Source organism: Bombyx mori, chromosome 13, assembly GCF_030269925.1.
Source record: "Bombyx mori chromosome 13, ASM3026992v2".
NCBI lineage: Eukaryota > Metazoa > Arthropoda > Insecta > Lepidoptera > Bombycidae > Bombyx > Bombyx mori.
This window is the reverse complement of record NC_085119.1, coordinates 9,613,646-9,636,334: the sequence shown is the minus strand read 5'-3', so window position 1 is coordinate 9,636,334 and position 22,689 is coordinate 9,613,646. Positions and strand designations below refer to the sequence as shown.

The following is a 22,689-nucleotide window of genomic DNA, read 5'->3' as shown; positions in this document are numbered from 1 at the left end:
GGCACTTGGCACGCAAAGCATGCAGTTCTGTGAAGCCTGCAGGGTAAAAAAGACGTTTCGAAGTAAAAAATGAGTGAGGGGCAGCTTTGTTTGTATATGGCTCGCGTTAAGTGTTTAGATAAGTGCAGCTGAGAGCCGCGGGTACGTTTGTTATCTCGCGTGGAGCATACGAACTCTGACAAATGGAGCCACCCCGTGTGTGGTCTGTTATTCTGTAGACTTTCACCAAAAATATGCTATTCTATCTCTATATTAACTTTATTATGTCTGCTATTTAAGTAAGAACTAATGTTAGTAAGCTAATTTTCTTAATTTTGTTCCTATTCTGTATGGTGATTTATACTTTTTTTTTAATTATTATAAATGCATCTATTTAAAATAAAATTGCTCAAAAGAAAATGTGCATTCAAAACTTATGTTATTATTTAAAATTTATTTATATGGTCAACTATTACTCCTGGCTTCGCCTGCGTGATCTAAGAAACTGTCATTGAGGTTTCCAGTGGGAATGAGATTTTATTTCGGGATAAAAGGTAGCCTCTATTGACCTAATACTACGACTTTTCAAAATTAGTGTCAATCAATCCATTGCTTCGTTTCGACGCGAAAGAAATACAACAAAAACACACAAACAAAAACCCTATCACATTCATAAAATTATATAGTAAGTATGGATGTTTACTTCATTCCTAAGTAATGAGACAGTTCGTCCATCTACATTATAAAATATTCAAATAAGGATAGAAATAAATCTACCCGAGGAAATGTCGACATTACATATTACTGCAGGAACGCGAGCCGTCTATTCATTGCGTTTATTTATAGGAAGCAGTGTCAAAGTGTGGCTTGTATTTATTCGAACAAGCACAACGGCTTATTTATTTTGAAATGGGTTAAGCAGAAATACTCCTATTCTGGATATGCGTCCGGTGTGCGACGAGAATGTGCCACGGAAATAGTCAGACCCGTTGACGCTGATCTCCCTGATACAGTCCGTGTCACTGATCCAGCATGCACTGTCTTTACAGATGACGAAATAGAAAATTCTATTATTAGACGTTGCGTCAATCAATGCGTTCTCTGAACTGATCAATATTACGACGCGTTAAGTGTATCAAATTATTTTTTAATTTGAAAATCAAAAGAATTATTAATGAAAATATTACGTTGTCACATTTACAACAGGAAACGAATTTCGGAGCACAGAATTTGTCGTCATACATAGACGAACGAACTCAATCAATATCTGCCGGAGACAATAGGCATCTCTTATTCAAAACGGAAACTATTACAGTCTTGCTATTGTATTCATGTCTCACCTCAACCAGTATATTATTCAAACCAAAAGTGGTTTGTTTACAAACGAAAGGATAGATTAGTTGTGGGGAAGACAGACGGCGACAGAAGATTATGTGAGGGTACTTTAAGAATGCTGGCTGTCGATCGATGTCACCATAAAAGATTTATATCTGACTGGGTGACTGAGTTGTCGCACAGACGATCCTGTGTAATCCTTTGTTCGAAACGGAACGTCATTCTACGATAAGATTTGGTGAGGTTTTAAATAATAGATGACGAAAAGTCTAAGAATAGCGTTTGTATTATTATTTTCCTAATTGATTTTTGAACATTTTGGTATTTTAAATAGCTCAATAACAAGAATTTATATTAGACTACTAAAGTGTATACTTGGATGCATCATTGTCGTGAATTATAATTTCATTATGACTTCAAATTCATGTTATTAAAAGACAAAATAATTGGTCTCGTCGATTGAGCCAATTATGAATGATTGAATCTGCAAGATTCATTTTAATGAAATGATTGTGTCGACATTATGTATTAAACTCAAAGGAAGATAATTGAACTTCCTGCGTTGGGTAGCGATTGGTTTGAAGCGACCGCTACCGATGAGTATTCAGTGCCCCTTTCATAGCAAGGAGTCACCGACATACGGTGCTGGTTTGATGGGGCGTTTCCTCTAATTATACAAACTATTAATAAAACGCTGCTCGACTCTCTATAAACAATCGATCACTGTGCTCAGTAATGGATTCGTAAAAGGTTTGAAGAGCTGCCACGTTAAAATTTTAAGGATAATTTCAGTTAACTAAATATAGAACCAGTTGAGAATAAAATTCTGTAAACATTGACTTGATATAGAAGTTTTTAAATTATTTAATTCCTAACTTTAAACATTATGAAATTGAATGAGTTGTAAATGAAAAAAAGTTTTAAATTTAATGCAAATGGTTAGCTAATCAACGTATATTCAACATAATATTCAATTGCAAATGTAATCTTAATACTTACCTGTAAATAGGCATTTTGGAAATAAATACATTATTCAAAAAGCAAGCTTCCATTCGTATTATTTAATAATAAGTTGAATCGCGGTGTATTGGACTAAATGCAGCGAGTCTGAGCCAATTGAAGCTGAAGCTATAAACACATAATACAATCAAAGAACGTGAGTTCAAACAAACCCTTTATTCGGAATCGTATCTGTTTCTTGTATGTTGAGAAATACCTATATAAATCAATTAGTTCATGGTTGTATGGACAGTTCGAATTTAGTAGCGATGCGATGTTGAAAATTTGAATAAGGGGAATCGGTGTATTGAATGGGTTACGTTTGCATTATCTGAACGCTATTAACTAAGTTGTAAGTTTGTGTAGGAGTTTGATGGGTGAATTGTGTTTGCGCTGTCCGGGATCGTATGAAAATCATTTCTTGCTCGAGCGAACTTCCCGGCACCATGTATGCCCAAATATTTGCCGGAAGTTTGAAACTCCTAGAGCAATTCGGCGATCGTGTCTTCGCAAATATAATACGCATTTAACGTTCTGTTTACGCGAAGCTATTAATTATAGAATCTTTGAGAAGTCACGTTTGTACGACAGTAACAATTTTTTTTGGAACGAAGGTCCTTATGGGACGATGCGGAGGGATACCGGAAAAACGTCCGTAACGTAAGATTTTTATTAGTAATGCACACAGTGTACGACTTAACTTTGTAATAATGTACAAATTAGTAATGCATACAGTGTACTACTTAAATTTGTAATAACGTACAAAAAATTACATATTTTTATTATATATTTTTGGGGGTTGGTGCTTCCCGCTTCCGTAGGTTTAACCCGCGATTCCCTACAAGTGACCCCTGGGTGGTGCTAAACGGGAGCCGAAAACATAACCGGTGGTAGGACCTAGTCCGACTGGCTGGCGACCACCCTCCAACTAGAGTCCGCCGCCAAATAGCCTAGCTGTGTTCCGGCGTGTGGGTTGGAGAGCCAGTTCTATCCCTTCCCTTTCCCCTTCCTTGTTGGGGTTGAGTCTTGGTGACGACTGGAACTTGCGGAGCAGACGTGCGTGCGAACTCACGGGGCGTGATTGTTTGACGGGGGTATAGGGAGACCCAGTGAAACGGTACCCGCTGCCGCCCGCCGGTCAGTAGGGGACCTGAACCCGGGTGTCTCTACTAAACTCCGCCCCGGGAAGCTGTCCCGCCAACCGGTGTAAAATCCTGTCGTGCGGTCGTCGTGCCGGAGTCGGAGACCGGAGTGGATCCCGGCGATCGCACGCAGAGTGGACTGGGGGCCCTTCCATGCCCTGCGTCAGTCTCTCACGCAACCCGTGGTCGAGCACGTACTATGTTCCGCGCTTCATTCAGGTGTTGCCTCGATCTCACCTCCAACATCCTACCTCTCCTTATCCTACTCTCCGAAAACTAAAGAATCATGAAGACGACAAAAAAAAAGAAAAGGGTTTCACAGGCGGTCCCCCATTCCACATTTAATGTGGATTTCAGCAATGTCAGGGGCCTACATAGCAACCTTGACGCCGTACACCACCACCTTGAGACGGCGCAGCCTGCCCTGCTTTTTTTAACGGAGACGCAGATATCTGCTCCGGATGATACCTCATACCTTGAATACCCCGGCTACGTATTGGAGCACAACTTCCTGCGTAAAGCCGGGGTCTGCGTATTCGTCCGGGCTGATGTCTGTTGTCGCCGTCTTCGGGGCCTCGAACAACGGGACCTGTCCCTCTTGTGGCTGCGCGTAGATCATGGGGGCCGTAGCCGAATCTACGCGTGCCTGTACAGGTCCCACAGCAGTGATGCAGGTTCAGCTCTGTTTGAGCATGTGCAAGAGGGGACTAACCGCGTGCTTGAGCAGTACCCATCTGCGGAGGTGGTGGTTCTTGGAGACTTTAACGCTCACCACCAAGAGTGGTTGGGATCCAGAACCACTGACCTCCCGGGTCGGACTGCCTACGATTTCGCCTTGGCCTACGGCTTCTCCCAGCTGGTAACACAGCCCACCCGTGTCCCAGATATCGAGGGGCACGAGCCTTCTTTGTTGGACCTTCTGCTGACCACAGATCCGGCCGGATACAGTGTGGTGGTCGACGCTCCGCTTGGATCGTCTGATCACTGCCTTATTCGTGCTGCCGTACCACTCTCTCGTCCTGATCGTCGAACGACGACCAGGTATCGAAGAGTTTGGCGGTATATGTCAGCAGATTGGGATGGATTGCGTGAATTTTACGCATCCTACCCATGGGGGCGGTTCTGCTTTTCCTCTGCTGATCCTGACGTCTGTACGGACCGTCTTAAAGACGTGGTGCTCCAGGGGATGGAATTGTTTATTCCCTCCTCTGAAGTGCCCGTTGGGGGTCGCAGCAGACCCTGGTATAACAATGCCAGCAGGGATGCTGCACGCCTCAAGCGGTCCGCATACGTGGCATGGGATAATGCCAGGAGACGTCGGGATCCTAACATCTCAGGGGAAAGGCGGAAATATAACGCCGCTTCCAGGTCCTACAAGAAGGTAATTGCCAAGGCGAAGTCGGAGCACGTCGCTAGAGTTGGCGAGCGATTGAAGAGCTATCCCTCCGGGAGCCGTGCTTTTTGGTCGCTCGCCAAAGCTGCAGAAGGAAACTTCTGCAGGTCTAGTCTCCCACCACTGCGCAAGTCCGATGACAATCTGGCCCACAGCGCGAAAGAGAAGGCTGACCTTCTGGTCAAACTCTTCGCCTCGAACTCGACTGTGGACGACGGGGGTGCCACACCACCGAACATCCCCCGGTGTGATAGCTCCCTGCCAGATATCTGCTTCACACAGTGTGCAGTCAGGCGGGAGCTCCGACTCCTGGACGTCCATAAGTCGAGTGGGCCAGACGGCATCCCCGCAGTGGTTTTGAAAACGTGCGCCCCTGAGCTGACACCTGCGCTAACGCGTTTGTATCGCCTCTCTTATTGCACTAACAGGGTTCCGTCTTCATGGAAGACCGCCCACGTCCACCCTATCCCCAAGAAGGGTGACCGGTCGGACCCATCGAGCTACAGGCCTATCGCGATAACTTCCTTGCTTTCCAAGGTGATGGAGCGAATTATAAATACACAACTCCTGAAGTATCTTGAAGATCGCCAGCTGATCAGTGACCGACAGTACGGTTTCCGTCACGGTCGCTCAGCTGGCGATCTTCTTGTATACCTTACTCACAGGTGGGCTGAAGCCTTGGAGAGCAAGGGCGAGGCTCTTGCTGTGAGCCTTGATATCGCGAAGGCCTTCGACAGGGTCTGGCATAGGGCACTTCTATCGAAGTTACCATCTTACGGAATCCCCGAGGGTCTCTGCAAGTGGATCGCTAGCTTTTTGGATGGGCGGAGCATCACGGTCGTTGTAGACGGTGACTGTTCTGATACCATGACCATTAACGCTGGCGTTCCACAAGGTTCGGTGCTCTCCCCCACGCTTTTCATCCTGTATATCAATGACATGCTGTCTATTGATGGCATGCATTGCTATGCAGATGATAGCACGGGGGATGCGCGATATATCGGCCATCAGAGTCTCTCTCGGAGCGTGGTGCAAGAGAGACGATCAAAACTTGTGTCTGAAGTGGAGAACTCTCTGGGGCGAGTCTCCGAATGGGGTGAATTGAACTTGGTTCAATTCAACCCGATAAAGACACAAGTTTGCGCGTTCACTGCGAAGAAGGACCCCTTTGTCATGGCGCCGCAATTCCAAGGAGTATCCCTGCAACCTTCCGAGAGTATCGGGATACTTGGGGTCGACATTTCGAGCGATGTCCAGTTTCGGAGTCATTTGGAAGGCAAAGCCAAGTTGGCGTCCAAAATGCTGGGAGTCCTCAACAGAGCGAAGCGGTACTTCACGCCCGGACAAAGACTTTTGCTTTATAAAGCACAAGTCCGGCCTCGCGTGGAGTACTGCTCCCATCTCTGGGCCGGGGCTCCCAAATACCAGCTTCTTCCATTTGACTCCATACAGAGGAGGGCCGTTCGGATTGTCGATAATCCCATTCTCTCGGATCGTTTGGAGCCTCTGGGTCTGCGGAGGGACTTCGGTTCCCTCTGTATTTTGTACCGTATGTTCCATGGGGAGTGCTCTGAGGAATTGTTCGAGATGATACCAGCATCTCGTTTTTACCATCGCACCGCCCGCCACCGGAGTAGAGTTCATCCATACTACCTGGAGCCACTGCGGTCATCCACAGTGCGTTTCCAGAGATCTTTTTTGCCACGTACCATCCGGCTATGGAATGAGCTCCCCTCCACGGTGTTTCCCGAGCGCTATGACATGTCCTTCTTCAAACGAGGCTTATGGAGAGTATTAAGCGGTAGGCAGCGGCTTGGCTCTGCCCCTGGCATTGCTGAAGTCCATGGGCGACGGTAACCACTCACCATCAGGTGGGCCGTATGCCCGTCTGCCTACAAAGGCAATAAAAAAAAAAAAAAAAAAAAAAAATAAATCATTGTGAATAAAATTAAGTTGATAACTTTGTAAAGTAGTTTTTTTTATCAATAAATAATGATAATAAAAAATGTATACCCGGAAAATTATTTTCTTTATGCCTCGAATAGAACTTAAAATTAATATTTTTATAATAAGGATCTTCGTTCCTATCCGGTATCCCACGACACCACAGATTTTTTGTATTAATTTTTACATATCTTAACTTTGTATATTACATGTTTCATGTATTCTGTATGTGTTTTTGTTCATTTTATACTTTAATCCATTACGGATTATTTAGCATAAATGAGCAGACGGGCTCTATGCCCATCAGATAAGCAGCTATTTTTGTTAATATGATCAATAAGTTTGATGAAAATTTTTGTTTCACTTGAGTTGTTTAATGTTTCGGTCATCTACATCGTGTTTTTTTTTAATAGAATGAATAGTTGTCTGGTTTTTTTATTGTCTATTGTGATTAATTTCCTTCTCGAAGCGTGGCGGTGAGTCGTCGACAATCTAGTGGTAAGTTACCGAGGGGCGCCTCGCGATGCTATCTGTCCACCAATGTTGCGTGCACTTAACCATCATATTATGGTTTGCCTTGTTTCGTTTGGCCCTTGTTAACACATTGTAAAGGAAATTACATTTTGTATCCAGAGTTAACACACGATAAAAAGGACTTCTGTTGAATTTTTTCCATCTCATGCCATTGTGTATTGTAATTTTTGTAGTGAAAGTAACAAAACGTCCATCTGTATATATTAGTGATATAATTGCAATGAAAATATACATAGAAATTTTTTTTTATGTTTCATGTACAAATAAAACACATACATACTAATGGAAAGGTACAATTAATATGTAAATAAATCAATGTCACCGTGAAGATATATAGGTAAAATGTAATAAAAAGTCGATATCTAAGGGAAATTACGAAGTCCTTAAATGTTTTCATCTTCAACAACAGTTCTGACTTTTGATTTCTTTTGCACTTAAATAGCAATTGTATTGTTTATGCAAATTCATTTTTTGTTTTTTTATTGCACAGATAGGTGGACGAGCTCACCGCCCACCTGGTGTTAAGTGGTTACTGGAGCCCATAGACATCCACAACGTAAATGCGCCACCCACCTTAAGATATGAGCTCTAAGGTCTCCGCACAGTTACAACGGCTGCCCCACCTTTCAAACCAAAACTGCTTCACTGCTGGAACTGGCAGGGTGGTAGTACTTACCCGTGCGGACTCAGAAGAGGTCCTACCACCAGTAAAGATCAATTGCAAGAAAGTAAGTCAAACTTATGTTGATTACAGCAAAAACTTATAGTTGGAACTTGATATTTATTTTCTTTTTATTGCTTAGATCAACACACAATCAGTAAAGTGATTACTGGAGCCCATGGATATTACAAAGTGAATGCCACCACACACGTCGAGACATGAGTCTGAAATCTCAGTTGCACCGACTGTCCCAATCCTTCAAATCTCATGACTACCTCGCGGTAGACTGGCAGGACGATGGTACCCACCTTTGTCTACGTAAAATTAACCCAACTAAATGCCTACCAGTTTTTTTTTATTGCTTAGATGTGTGGACGAGCTCACAGTTCACCTGATGTTAAGTGGTTACTGGAGCCCATAGATATCTACAACATAAATGCGCCACTCACCTTGAGATATAAGTTCTAAGGTCTCAGTATAGTTACAACGGCTGCTCCAACCTTCAAACCGAAACGCATTACTGCTTCACGGCAGAAATAGGCAGGGCGGTGGTACCTACCCGTGCGGAGTCATAAGAGGTCCTACCACCAGTATTATGTTCAGAGGATGCTGCTGTCCATTCTTCGGTGATTCCCATAGCCTCATCTTTTACGATACCTACAGGTTGAAATCGATTGGCACTATTCTAAGCCGACAGATATCATACAGCCAATTATAAAACAAAATTTGTTTTTTACAAAAATAATTCCTTTTAACACATTCATTGGTCACATCGCACGTATTGAATTATTATTTTATTCTTATTTGTAATTTTATATTTAAATAACCAGGTAAACCTGTGCTTTCCAACATAATATCTAGAAATTATTTAAACAATATCCTTTGAAACTTTGAACACAGCTGCTCTTGAAGGGGGCGGGATGAAGACATACATACGTACATGCATATATTGACTAGACCAATAGTTATGCGAATAAGCAGCTGTTATTTTTAATAAGATTAATTTTCATATTTAATAATTTAAATCATTTTAAATTTTTCTTTGGAAAATTTGCAGAGTTTTTCTTAAGAATGTTATTGAAAAAGTTACATAATTTTGCATTGGAATCTATTAAAACTATGTTGAATGAAAATTGGGGTGTCACAGGTGGCACTAACTGCTCATCTTTACTGCATGTCTAGAGCGTGCCTTATTTATAAAATGTGTTTTATTAACGTGCACGTAGAGTCTAACTTCCGGTGCGGATCAGTACAGGCCATTAGCAGGCACATATCGTTTGCATGCTGTTCCGTGTCCCTTACTCAACGAAACGTTTGAAATGGGAAATTTCTTATCAGAATTCCGAACCAAATCCCAAAGGAGAACCCGAATAAGAGCAACAGAATTAGTTTTGTGTAGTGCCATACTTTAATAATGTTCTGTGGTCTTTAGGGTTCAGTGCGGTCCGTGTTTATACGTATGTACCGTTGTATGAATTGGATATTTTCAGGCTTCGGGCTCTTTATTATTAATTTGAACAGCGAATATTAGGGGTGTGTCGAAAAGGGTAACAACTCACAGACCTATACTTGGTATAATGAAAAATATGTTCTTTGTTGAGCTATTATTACTTTTGATTTAAAAAAAATCATTTTTACAATCACCACTAGTTAATTAATCGAACATAAATTTTATTATTCAGATAATTGTTTCTTGTTCGATAAGGTGTTAATATAAATCTTAACTTGTCACTTTTTATAGTCATCTATGGAGCAGTGAGCTTTCGGTGAAGTCGGCTTTATCAAAAAGAATATAATTTATGTGCGACTGTTATAGGACGTACTAAAGTGTTTTATATTATTTTGAGTTTCAGATTTGTTTTCTTTCGTCACGCTCTTACTATCTAGCAAAGATAAACTCAGGCCCACCTACTATTAAGTGGTTACTGGATCCGATAGATATCACAACGTATGTTTCGCCACCCACCTTGAGGCATGAGGTTCAATTATATTGACTCATGACTGATTTGCGTCAAACTTATGCAACATTTTTGTAAATTAACTGTTTTTCACAACTTTGTCATGCGCTTTTGTATTATATTATTTGCCGTTAAAAGGAGACTATGATTAGTAAAACCTTCGAAGCTTTTTCGAATAAATATAAAATAGATATTATGTGTAGCTTAAATTAAATCGCATTACTAGGATTCGATCATAAATTCAATTATATATTATACAATAAGGTTAGGTATTAGTAAACTTACCTGCACGATGTTAGAGAAGGTAGCCGAGGGTTATTACTTACCTAGGGTCTACGAAGGGCTCAGCGTATATATTTCGTACTGGTTGTCGACGAGGTAGTGGAGGTGGAACGGGGCTGAACCCCTCCATCATGTCCTCGCGCTCACTGTACTTCAGCGATTTCATTGTCATCCTGACTTATAAAGTTCACTTCACTACGCTAAATCAACACACTTCTAAGGTACATCATTTCACTATCGTTTTTCTCACTCACATAATTTTACACATTTTAATCGTTCGTGAACATAACGAAAATTAAAGACAAAATCAGTTTGTATCTAATTGTTACTAACATTCATGGTAGGTTGCACATTTTTAAAATTTAAATTTCGAACTGAAACATATAAACAAATATGAATGTGACGTAAGAAAGTAAGCTTGGAACGCGAGAGCTTACTTAAGCTTTCCGTTTGCACGTGACCGTCTGTCGTCGGTGACTTCATCTGACTAACGGCCCTCGCCCCGACCCTCGCTCGCTTTGAGCTTCAAACTTTTTTTGCGCCCGCGCCGTCGAAAGCTTGTGGAGTTATTAGATTCTACAAAAAAAATATGTGAACCATACGCGAAGAATAATACAACGGACCTGATGCAACTTAACAGAAAAAAAATTCTACTACAGAGTACACGCCGCCGCGCCGGTGCGCAACATGCAGAGATGTGGTTAGATTCCCTTTTGTATTTTCGTCAGTTTCAACGGTGTTAGAGTGTGAATAGAAACAGTTCTGTACAGAATTCTAAAGAGGCCTTTTGTATGTCGCCGCATTGTTGAATATTACTTTTCATTCAATTTTGTTACGACTGAAGAATCATTGATAAAGCGATTAAGCTTTATCAGATCAAACGTATTTATTTACAATAAATGTCTTAACAATAACATTTCAGGAAACTTTTAGTTACATTAATTTTGAATATTTCGATTTCTTTAACAACGACTACGTTCTTAATAATTGTATATAATTATGTACTGTACAAAATTTTAACGTTAAACTTAATCACATCGTATTTTTTTATGTGAAACATCTATAACCGCACGTAAAACCGATTTCTGGCGTGGCGACGCATGCCGTGGGGACGCGTCGCCATGCGCAATCGACTGTGCGATTCTCTCCCACTCGATCCGGCATAAAACCATCTCTTTCGCTACACTGAGCTCGGATACCTATAGTGTATACTCCGTAGTGTATACAGTGTTGTTTACTACAGTACGCATAGCCTGTGTTTTACTTGAAAACAAATTATTTTGTCGTAATATTTTATTTTATCATTATGACATATTTAGTTCCTATCACAATCTGTTCTTTTCTGCATAATATATTACTTTTACAAAATAATGTCGATGTTTCATATCTGACAGGCGTCCCGTGACGGCTCACATTTTTTTATTACATAGACCGGTGAATGCGCTTACCGCCCATGTAGTTACCGGATACTACTATTAAATGATTACCGAAACCTTCAGAAATCACAACGTGAATACTGGCCTTCACTTTGAGACATGAGGTCTAAGTCTCAATTGTGGAGTATAATGGCTCTCCTAACCTTCAAACCGGACTGCATGGCTGCTTCGCTGCAAAAGTAGACAGAGTGGTGGTACCAGCCTGCTAGGCCTTACACTACGCTGTACCAGTAAAAGAATAACCAATGATTACACTTTCTTTTTATCAACTGCAATATTAGTATACTGTATTACAAATACGCGTTTCGCATGGATCGAATGGTGAATAATAATAACAAATAATAATAAATAAATATTTACTAACAATCACGCCACGTTAACTGGTCCCGTGATAAGTTCGTAAAGAACTTGTGTTACAGGTACCAGATAAGGGAAATAAATGTAAGATTTTTATTATACACATACATAATATATTTAATATACATCCATAACCCTGGAAAAGACATTTATATTTATCATACAAATATCTTCCCTTGGCGGGATTCGAACCCGCGACCCCCTTGTGTAGTGACCATGTCACTTACCACTACACCAGACGGCCGTTAATATAAGCCCATTATAATTGAACTTCAGTTAAGAAAGTATTATAAATGTCTAATCGATACATTTATAGGAAAGACGAGGGTTCGGGTCAGACAGAGCTGGTCGGTTCGTTCGACTAAATTACTGTCAATGATAAGATATAGGCAGTTCTTACTGATCATACTATTTCATCCGTTATGCGACGGCTATTACGAGTATGTGTAACGATATGCCCTCATATAAATCCATACCATAAAAAACATTGTTTTTAAGTTCCTTTTTTGTACGTATGGAACTTTTCATGGTTATTGTATTTTTTTCACAATCTGTTCACAATCTAGAACAGCTGATGGTGACAGGAAAGGTAGATGGCAAACGTCCCAAACGAGTCGGACCAAATACGATCTTCTCTAAACATCAACTTCCACAATGCCCTTCATGAAGCTAAGGATCGCAGCAGATGGAGGGAAATCGTACGGGAGAAACTGATGCAGCGGGGTAGTCTCGACCCTCAGTAATGAGGAAAACGACGCGAGGAGGAGGTATTTTTTTTCTTCGAAATATTACATTTACCTCTAAAGGAAATTACAGTCGTGCGCGCGGCTGTTATAAAACCGGTTAGATATCCCTTCAAAAACATCATGGAGACTGGTCGATCATAGTACTTTGCGTGTATCCGTCTGATTGTTAGTTACCCTTGCGAACAAACAGCTACAACCGCACGCCCGCTTCCCTTTATGTTCTACAAACGATTTTAAAATTCTTTGCCCTCCGAACAACTTTATATTTATGATCGCGAAAATTGTATTATTTCTTTTTTGATTTATTGAATGTTTATTAATTCGGCAAGCTCGGTTTCGTGTGACCAATAAAATAACGTAAAAATATTCGGCGAATACGTCATTTCGATAGAAAAGGCTTCGGTAAAATTATGTAAAACCTGTCCTATGGGCCCGAATTATCCCGCAAGGATAAGGAATAAGAATATAAAAGAAGCTTACAGTTTTCCATACGGCTTTTTCAAGAAGCAACGTATGCAAGATTTACATACTTACACGCGGGTAAACATGTGCGATGTCGAAGACGTGTCTTCTAGTACCTTTATAATAAATTGATTTAAGCGCCTCCTGACGGGTTTAAGTATGTTTTGACAAACATTAGGGAATCCTGAAGCCCCGGTGACTAAACTTTGTTTTGTATTTCTCGAGCAGTGACGATTGAGACAGTTACGAAGTGAATTTACGCCGAATCTTCGGGCGCTTAAACTTTTTCTAAAGACAAACTTGTCGCGGTCGATTTGAATAAAGATAATAACGTCGCGAACTTGAAGTTATCTAATTTAGAATTCTATAAAACTAATTCGACCTAGATGTATTTAATGAATTTGATCATTGAAATACTTCTTTAACTGTTCTTTGAATGGCTTTACTTAAATATATGAAATCGTACCTAATTAATTGATTTATTTTAGATTTGGAAAACTATTGTTTGGTAAAATATTTTAGTTTACTGACTTGCTGAGTTGGAAAATTGTTTCTGAGTTATTTTGTGTAACGGAATCTCATAATTATCTTAAAATCGTTATGTATAGATCTCGAACGATAGTGTGTTTGCTATAGCCGTCGGTGCATAAAAAGTATGTAAATAGAAAATGGTGCGTGGTGTGTCACTGCAGAGTTTTCCCATAGTCTATTATATTATGTATGTAGTTGAACCAAGAAGTGCTCCTAACGTGATCCACGATTTTAAGGCACGTTATAACGTGACTGTTTTAATCGCAATCTTGCATGAAACCTCGATATTGTTGATGACCATTATCGGCATTCATAATATTATAAAGCTGAAAATTTTGTTTGTTTGAACGCGCTAATCTGGTCCGATTTTAAAAAATTCTTTCAGTGTTAGATAGCCCATTTATCGAGAAAGGCTATGGGCTATATAACATCACGCTAAGACCAACGCAGGCGTAGCACCAATAAATAATGTTTCAAAATCGGGTTTTTTTCCTTCTGTGAGCTTCCACTGCGTGCGTTGCGAAAACGATTAAAGTTTCGCTAAAGTAATGTATGAAAGAATCATTTCCCTTTAAAAGATCTAAAAAAAGTCCGCGACAGAATATGTTAAGGTTGGCTCACTATAACGTTTTTTATGCTAACCAAATTTGTTCTAAAATAAAACATTATTTGTGAACTATTCCACGCGGACGAAGTCGCGGGCAAAAGCTAGTGTAGTATAAACGCTCCAATTACGAGCATTGTTTGTGTTTCAAGAGCTATATGGCGCTCTTCAACGATGCAGTTGAAGACCAATAAATACATTTTACACAGTTTATATTTACATTAACATTAACGAGCGGCGACCGTTCGTTTGAACCGTATTAATCTTCGCTTCTGGCCCAAACGAACGTCGTCCGTCAGGCGGCTGCATAACAAAAAGAAACTCAACTATTTTAATTGGAGTAAAAATCAAATGGTTTTCGTGCGATAAAAACGTCAATATGCTCACTGTAGTGCACGTGTGTCTGATCTAAATTCTCTATTGTGTTATAGTAATTAATGAACTTTTTGGAATACTAATAAAGTTTGAAATTACACCAAAATTGTTTGACTAGAATAGTGGTGTTTAGCGTACCCACGATGTATAGTCAAACAGAAATGTGAGTCACGCTCTTTATAATTGAATACAGAAAACTAATATCTCGAGTTAAGAGTAGGCTTTAATTAAATCTCCCGAATTTTAGATAGCGTGCGAACAAACACGTGCGAGAGCGAAGAAATTTCGATTAATTAACGCTATCTGCCCTCGTGTTTATTCATTTTATTCTCACGTGGCAGCCCTGTGTGCGCTTCGCAGTGTGCTCCCGATGGTGTTATGGTGTGCGTATGTCGAGCACGTTCATAAGATAAAAGACGATATTGATTCCGTGACGAGGCGAGTGCGGTGCTGTGGGAAACGATTCCTGTCCATTTAATAGATGCCCCGAGGAGTTCAACAATCAGGAGTTTTAGTTCAATCTTCTGAGAAGTTTAATACGCTTCGACTAAAAGTCATTAATTTCGATTTTCCATTGTTTATGTTGTTGCGAATATATGTAGTTGTGCGAGTTTAATGTGTTATCGCTTAATCTTAGGTGAGCCGTGGAGTTGTGTGAATCAACTAAATAATGCAATTGATGGATTAATTTCATTTTTTTTTTATCGCCCTTGTAAGCAGACGAGCACACGGCCCACCTGATGGTGAGTGGTTACCGTCGCCCATGGACTTCAGCAATGCCAGTGGCAGAGCCAAGCCGCTGCCTACCGAAAATCGTATCTTTAAGAACTACATACTGTCATTTAGTGATATGGTCGGAACCACGGAACCTAGCTGAGCCGCAGAACTTGTCACGTTCTCGTTTGATAATTACGCATGATCAATAAAATCCCAAGTCCCGCACGTTTTAAGCCTTTTTTTATAAAGGTTAATTACGTCATTTGCTACTATTATATCATCAGTTAGGTATCACCGTGAGAGCATTCTTCGATGGGCAGACGGACTCACGTGCGTTTTGTTGTGAACCATTTATCGAAAAACAAAAAGGCATTAAAGTGAATGCCGCCCACCTAAGTCTGTAAGTTCGGAGTTTTAATGGTATTGGAATTACTATCCTATTCCTCTACGTAAGATTTTTTAGTTGCCGCAGTGGGTCTCAGCACAAGTGAAATGGTGAATTCTGAAATTTAATGTAAAAATTTAGTTTCTTAACAAAACGCCTTGATTAATTTATTTACGAGAGTATTAATTATGAATTAAATGAACAAGCTTTCTAAAACGGGCCGAACTAAAAATTGAGATAATATTTCTGATCTTGATTTTAAGCCGAGGTGACAAAATTAAGGAAAAATATAATGTTGGTTTGATCGGCTCTAGCCACCTGTGAACATTTTCAAGTTCGTCATTTGATGACGTTCACACATTTATTCCAAAACGACAATTTCATTATTATACATGACATAAAGGTAACTCGACTTACAAAGTACGCGTTGTCGGTAAAACAACTGAAGATAAAAAACTTTCGTCACATTTTGTTTTTTTTCTTACTCTCGCCGTTCCATGAGTTTTTTTTTGTTAATTTGTCGTTGGACTAGGATCTGTCAGCACTTGTGACTTCAACGCTTAAAAATTAAAAACAGTTTGTCGGTTATAATCGACCTAATAGAATATTTAAAAATAACACCCCTAATTTCAGTGAAAGTTTTTATATGATAGCTTTTTTTTCTACTTTTGCTGGTAGCTTCGAGGGGTTATAATATCACCTAACGTGTAGGCGAGTTGACGGGGCTCAAACAGCAGAAACCAAATCAAATATTAAAATCAAAAACTTTTGGCTGTCTTCAGTGCTTTTATTAAACCAGTTTTGCGGGAAGCTACTTAGTAACCAATCTGATACGTTACAAGGAGGTGTAAACAAACTCAAACTGAAAAAACAGAGAGATACAGACATTTGATTAAAGCTGATGGGCTGATGGGAGATGCAAGAAAAGTTGCAATCAAGCCGTGTTAAATTTATTTATTTATTTATTTATTTATTAAGTTGCACCAACAAAGTGATCATCAAATTTATCAATATTATGTTATATTTATCATCGTGTTATATTTATCATTTTAATAGTTATCAATTAATGTTTTATATTTTATTGTGGCAAGAATTTATTACTGTCTTAAAATTATTAATTTAATTTACGGAACGAAATGAATTTAGAACTGTTACAAAGTCGAAGTAAATAAATTCAAATGGCGTCAAGTTAATTCAGCATTTTAAATTATAATTGGTAGCTTTTTATTAAAAACACATTTTGGCACTACGAAAGTAAATCCTGTTTTTAAAGAATATACATGTTTGTACTAATATTATGGCTTTTTATTGCCGTTGAAAGCAAATAAGTTTATGACCATTCGATTTTAAGTGGTCGCCGTGGCTCAAGCCAATCTTTTACCTTTTTTTTATTGCTTAGATGTGTGGACGAGCTCACAGCCCACCTGGTGTTAAGTGGTTACTGGAGCCCATAGACATCTACAACGTAAATGCGCCACCCACCTTGAGATATAAGTTCTAAGGTCTCAAGTATAGTTACAACGGCTGCCCCACCCTTCAAATCGAAACGCATTACTGCTTCACGGCATAAATTAGGCGGGGTGGTGGTACCCACCCGCGCGGACTCACAAGAGGTCCTACCACCAGTAAAAGGTACCTATCGCTAAACGTCACGTCACTTATCGTGTATAGGCAAATCATTAAACTTCATTTCGTTATTATAGCATCTAAAATTTAACCATTTGTGAGAACTTAAAAGTACTGTAGTGTATCCTGCAATGGTTGTACTTAAATCATAGAAATGTGAACAACAGTAATTTATATTGAACGAAGCATTGCGACATCATTAATGCTAAGGGAATTGTTTCTGGCGAGTAATGACGGTAAGGTGGGGTCGGACCGGAAATTGTCCTCTTGTCGGTCATGCTCGCATTAGGTCTTAGCCAGCAACGATATTATGTGCGTGTCGTAACATTTGTGACACGTGAGGTGTCACCGATCAAAGCCACGACGACATCTGACATGAAAAATAGACGGTGATTCAACAAAATTATGATACAATGCCTCATATATATCTTTGTCATTGGAAAATTTTAGTCACTAAAGTGAAAACGGCTAGTGGTTGGCAGCGATTTCGACTTATCTTGGGCATTACTGATCACCACGAGTGATGGTTCCCGCTCAACATTTTTTTTATTGCTTCGATCGGTGGACGAGCTCACAGCCCACCTGGTGTTAAGTGGTTACTGGAGCCAATAGACATCTACAACGTAAATGCGCCACCCTTCAAACCGAAACGCATTACTGCTTCACGGCAGAAATAGGCAGGGTGGTGGTACCTACCCGCGCGGACTCACAAGAGGTCCTACCAGGTACCTACCCTATATATGGCACGTTTGTTCACATTCTTTAAACGTACTTAATAAATAAAAAATTAAATCAATGAATAGCATTTTCACATCAAAACTACCGTGGGCAATTTTCTCGGCGATCACACTGATCACTTTTTATTTTATTTAATTACAAAATAATTGTATAACTGTATTACGGCGCTAAGGTAGTCGTGTGCACCGTGTGAACATTCAGCGACCTCGGTCATGTGTCATGATCAAACTTAGTTGAACCATTAACGACGAACGAATCTTCAAGCAATTTAGTTTGAGCACATAATTGCGAGAACAAGTCGAACCTAATTGATGTCCGAGCCCCGGTTCAAGTTTCCGTTCATATCTACACAACTATACCGGCTTTACTAGTTTTATTATTATTTAAATTGAAATGAATATGTGTGAAGTGCTAAAGTTCCATGTCTCTATTGAAGATTTTAGTTGTTTTAACGTAAATAACAAATTGATGAACAATGCCTAGTATTTACGATACGATTTCGAAGTGATATAACTATATCCTAAGTTGTAAGCCATTTGCTAACCTGAATTATTTGAAGAGGCATTTGATTTAAGCAAATGGCTTCCGCAATTTATACTTTATATTGCAGTTAATGGTAATAGCTTCATAATGAATACACACGAAACACAGCTATAATGGAATATTGAAAGTAAATTTACCACAAAGTGTAATTACGTTAAGATAAGCAGATAATTACAAAACAAACGGCTCGTACAAATCGGCTGGAGTTAACATCAAAAGGCGTAACGCGTGTCTATTTCGGAGAATTAATCCTTTGCTTAATATCGACTTATGAGTGGAGCGTAAACTCATAATAACATCCATTTACATCGAGCGGTATTAGTATAATGTGGATTTGTTCCCAAAAGCTGCTTGCATCATTAAAACGTACACATATTCATTGAGAAATTTGTTTGTCATTTACGCAGCAATGTTTTCGTTTATATTATCAAATACAATCTGTTAACGTTTACGCTTTGGTTAGTACTAATCTCCTCCCTTTCAAATGTACTGTTTCAGATATGCTAATGTTCTTCCATTACGTTTCGCACGGGTCAAATTCTGCATAAATTTTCGATACTCTGCCGCGAATAGTGAGAGTGCCAAGCATTTAGACGGAACATTTTTTTCTGTATCTTTTATATTTAAATTTTATTAACGTAATAAGTAAGCGAGCACACGGATCATCATTCTGATAAAAAGTCATCCCTCCTGAGCATATATCTCATAGTTGGGCCATTATCAGACGCGAAAATCAGATCAGATCAGACTTAAAATACATTATATGTACGTTTTAAACTGTGTTGTATATTATTAACATTTTCTTTAAATTATTGCAATAATAGCCAACTAGTAAATTTAGTTACGACTGATGTTATTTTATATGTAGGGTTGAAATAAATTTCGAGGGTTCCAAGGACGCCGTTTCTATTTAGTCACCGTCATAAATAACATAGATGAAGGGACTGAGGCTTTTAAAAAACAAATCACACATATTATACTGTACGTATCAAGCGTAATACTATTGTTTGTACTAGAAAAAAGTACTGCGTTTTTAACTTATTTGCAATTTGAAAAACTTAAGCGTAATAATAGTAAAGCTATATCTTAATTGTCGAAAAAAAAAGAAAAACTAATGGATTTGGTTTTAGCTATCTCTAAATTTGCTTACAGAAGATTCAAGGCTCTTTTCATGTAGATGATGGACAGGCGTTTTTTTTTTAAATCACTTATCACGACAACTTGTGTAGTGGCGCTTTCATGACACATTTTAAACAAAACAAAAAACACCATAACAATTGAATTCGGACACCGAACAGTCGGTTATTGCTCCAATTACAATAATATTAAATGATATCACGCTACCGAGGGCTGAGGATACCTGCAGATGCATGTGGATTGTGGAATGTTAAGCGATTATCGTGGGGCTCGGGCCTTTAGTCAGATCGGTACACGCACTTATAGAGCAGAGGTCAATCGCGCTTCATCTTATAATATAGTATCGGTCAGTGACCGCACATTTAAACTAAAACCGAGCAGCGAACGCACCTCTGGCCGTTGTCGGAGGTGTTGTGACAAGTGACCGCGCGAGAGACAACGAGAATGCGCGCAGTCCGAACGCCCTCCGCAGGCGATTTGATGCCCTCCGCGCGACGCTTCTGCGCGCGCATTCTATTCCACCAGATAATGCCGCCCTGTCTTCTGTGGAGCTTATATCGAGTTATCCGCTACTGAATATCGTGCTTAACCCTGTCAGTTGTTTCAACATACGTGCAAGTTTGGATTCACTTTGGTAAAGTAATACTTTCACTAGAAACGAATTTTGCAACAGATACTTTTATTACTTTTCTTTTACATTCCGAGGCAAAAGTTTAAGATGTTTCACATAATTTCAGGAAATGATTCATTTTTAAAGTCCAAGTAAAAATAAAGAAGTTAATCGACAATAGACATCCCTAAACAGATTATAATTGGAGCATGCGTGGTACGAGGGTTGAGGGTAAGAGGATGACGACGACGGGGGTGAAGAGTGAGGAGCGGGGCGGTGCGGAGGGGTGCGCGTGTCACCCGCGGCGCCGCGATGTTACGACGACAACGGACGTGATCTTGACATCGCGTATGCACCTTCCAACAACACTTTAACACTACACATATTGCAAACATTGAATCTGTTATCTAAATAAGCCTTATCGATAAGTTAGGAAGTGTGAACTCAAAATAATAAAATCGATTCAAAAAGCCATTCAACTTTAAATAGTAGATAGTTTAAACATTGAAAAAATGTTTGAGAGCTAACGATTTGACAAGAATTTTAAGGTGGGATGGATTTCTGGTTAAAACAAAGATGAACCTACTTAAGCCTTTTTAATTGTCTCAAATTTAGTGAATTGGATAAATAAATAAAAGAAATAAACAATAAACAATTTATTATATTCAGATGCTTAAAAACTAATTTTAACTACTATTTATGGATGATTTTATTTATTCAAAAATCAATGCCAATATTCGTGCCTTTTGCATATTATAGCCCTTTGGAACACCGCTTATATTTTAAAACATATTATTTATGTTGTTATATATCGTAATTTTTACCATGACGACATTTTTTTGTATCATTGACATAGAAACATGAAGCTTGAGCTTGAACGACCCAAAATGCTGCGTTAGAAGCGACATGTGGGTACCATAGTCCTTGGCGCGTGACTTTAATTCACGCTCCATCGGGTTTAAGGTATCTCGTATCTACCAGACAATCTATGTACAACGTAAAAAGTCCATAAACACGAATACTTTGCGCGCATTCGGTGTAAGTGCTGCGTGAAATTAAATATTCAATACCTTTTGAAAAATTGTAACGTTTTAGTTTTTCTTAAATTTATTAAGGTTAAATTTAAAATTCAACTATATTGCATGCATTTTGTGAATGTTTTTTTTTGAAACGAAGTTCCTTATGGTACGATGCGGAGGGGTACCCTAACGGAGAAAAAACGTCCGTAACGTAAGATTTTTATTAGTAATGCACACAGTGTACGACTTAACTTTGTAATAACGTACAAAAAATAACATATTTTTTTATCATTCATTGACCACGATCTCAGAGCGTTCGTTTGCGCAATACACTAACTCTTATGCAAACAACCGTTAATGAAGTGTACCACAATAAGTTCGTACGTTACCGAATGACGATGGGTTGTTGCGAAAACTCCAGTTTTATTTTCTTTATACCTCGAATAGAACTTAAAATTAATATTTTTATAATAAGGAACTTCGTTCCTATCCGGTGTCCCACGACACCACACATCTTTTTTTAAGTTATAATACGTGTTATACATAGAAAATAACGACGGGAGTTATTGAATAGTATCAGTAAGGTTTCCTTGTGCGTTACAGAACGCGACCCGCAACGCGCAAAGGGGTTTTGTTTTCTTTATAAACAAGCGCGAAGGTGCTGCTAACGACCCTACGAACAAATACGAAATTTGATCTTCCATTACGCATACAAACGACTCCCCTTCGAGTGACTAGTAAAACAACCGTGCCGGTATTGTTTTCGTTTCAATCTATGATAACTGTTCGACTGACTGGTCCTGCTTTGTGATTCACGAAAGTATTATTTGAGATGTTAATCTATTCAAATTACGTTACTTGAGGGTACCTGCGTCTGTAGATGACAAGGAAATAAACACGTTCAATAAATTGAAGATTGATTTCTGTGAAAGTCTTCCGATGTTCTTATCGCAATATTGAATCCGTATTAAAAAGGAAATGAAGAGTAGGTATTGGTTCCACAAAAAAGTTGAAATGGCGCTATCGCTTTGATCTCGGGCTGCCATTGCGTTTAATTTTTGTCGAAGACATTTAAATTCGACGTTTCTTTAGGTATCTAACGACACCTCAGCTTCAGAAACTGGTCGGTCTTAATTAAGGGTCTCATATGAAATTTAGTCGTATTCGGATTGACTT

General features: G+C 39.3%; 1 protein-coding gene and 1 long non-coding RNA gene across 7 annotated transcripts in view; one reads left to right on the top strand and one right to left on the bottom strand.

Annotated features, from left to right (window-relative positions):
• Positions 1 to 20,363, bottom strand: part of LOC101746432 (teneurin-a) — a 62,905-nt gene extending 42,542 nt beyond the window's left edge. For 2 of the 6 annotated variants that reach the window (XM_062671820.1, XM_062671821.1), the window contains exon 1: positions 10,272 to 10,815. In XM_062671820.1, coding sequence (XP_062527804.1) covers positions 10,272 to 10,399 — 128 coding nt within the window. In that variant the 5' untranslated portion in view covers positions 10,400 to 10,815. Of the gene's footprint in view, positions 1 to 10,271; positions 10,817 to 20,184; positions 20,200 to 20,274 lie in introns of those variants that run through there. The other 4 variants (XM_012691834.4, XM_012691829.4, XM_012691831.4 and 1 more) reach the window with 4 other exon arrangements.
• A 46-nt stretch (positions 20,364 to 20,409) lies between these two features.
• Positions 20,410 to 21,075, top strand: LOC119629343 (uncharacterized). Its single transcript, XR_005245360.2, has 2 exons — positions 20,410 to 20,518; positions 20,622 to 21,075. It is a non-coding gene; the product is annotated as an uncharacterized LOC119629343 (long non-coding RNA).
• The last annotated feature ends 1,614 nt before the right edge of the window (positions 21,076 to 22,689 follow it).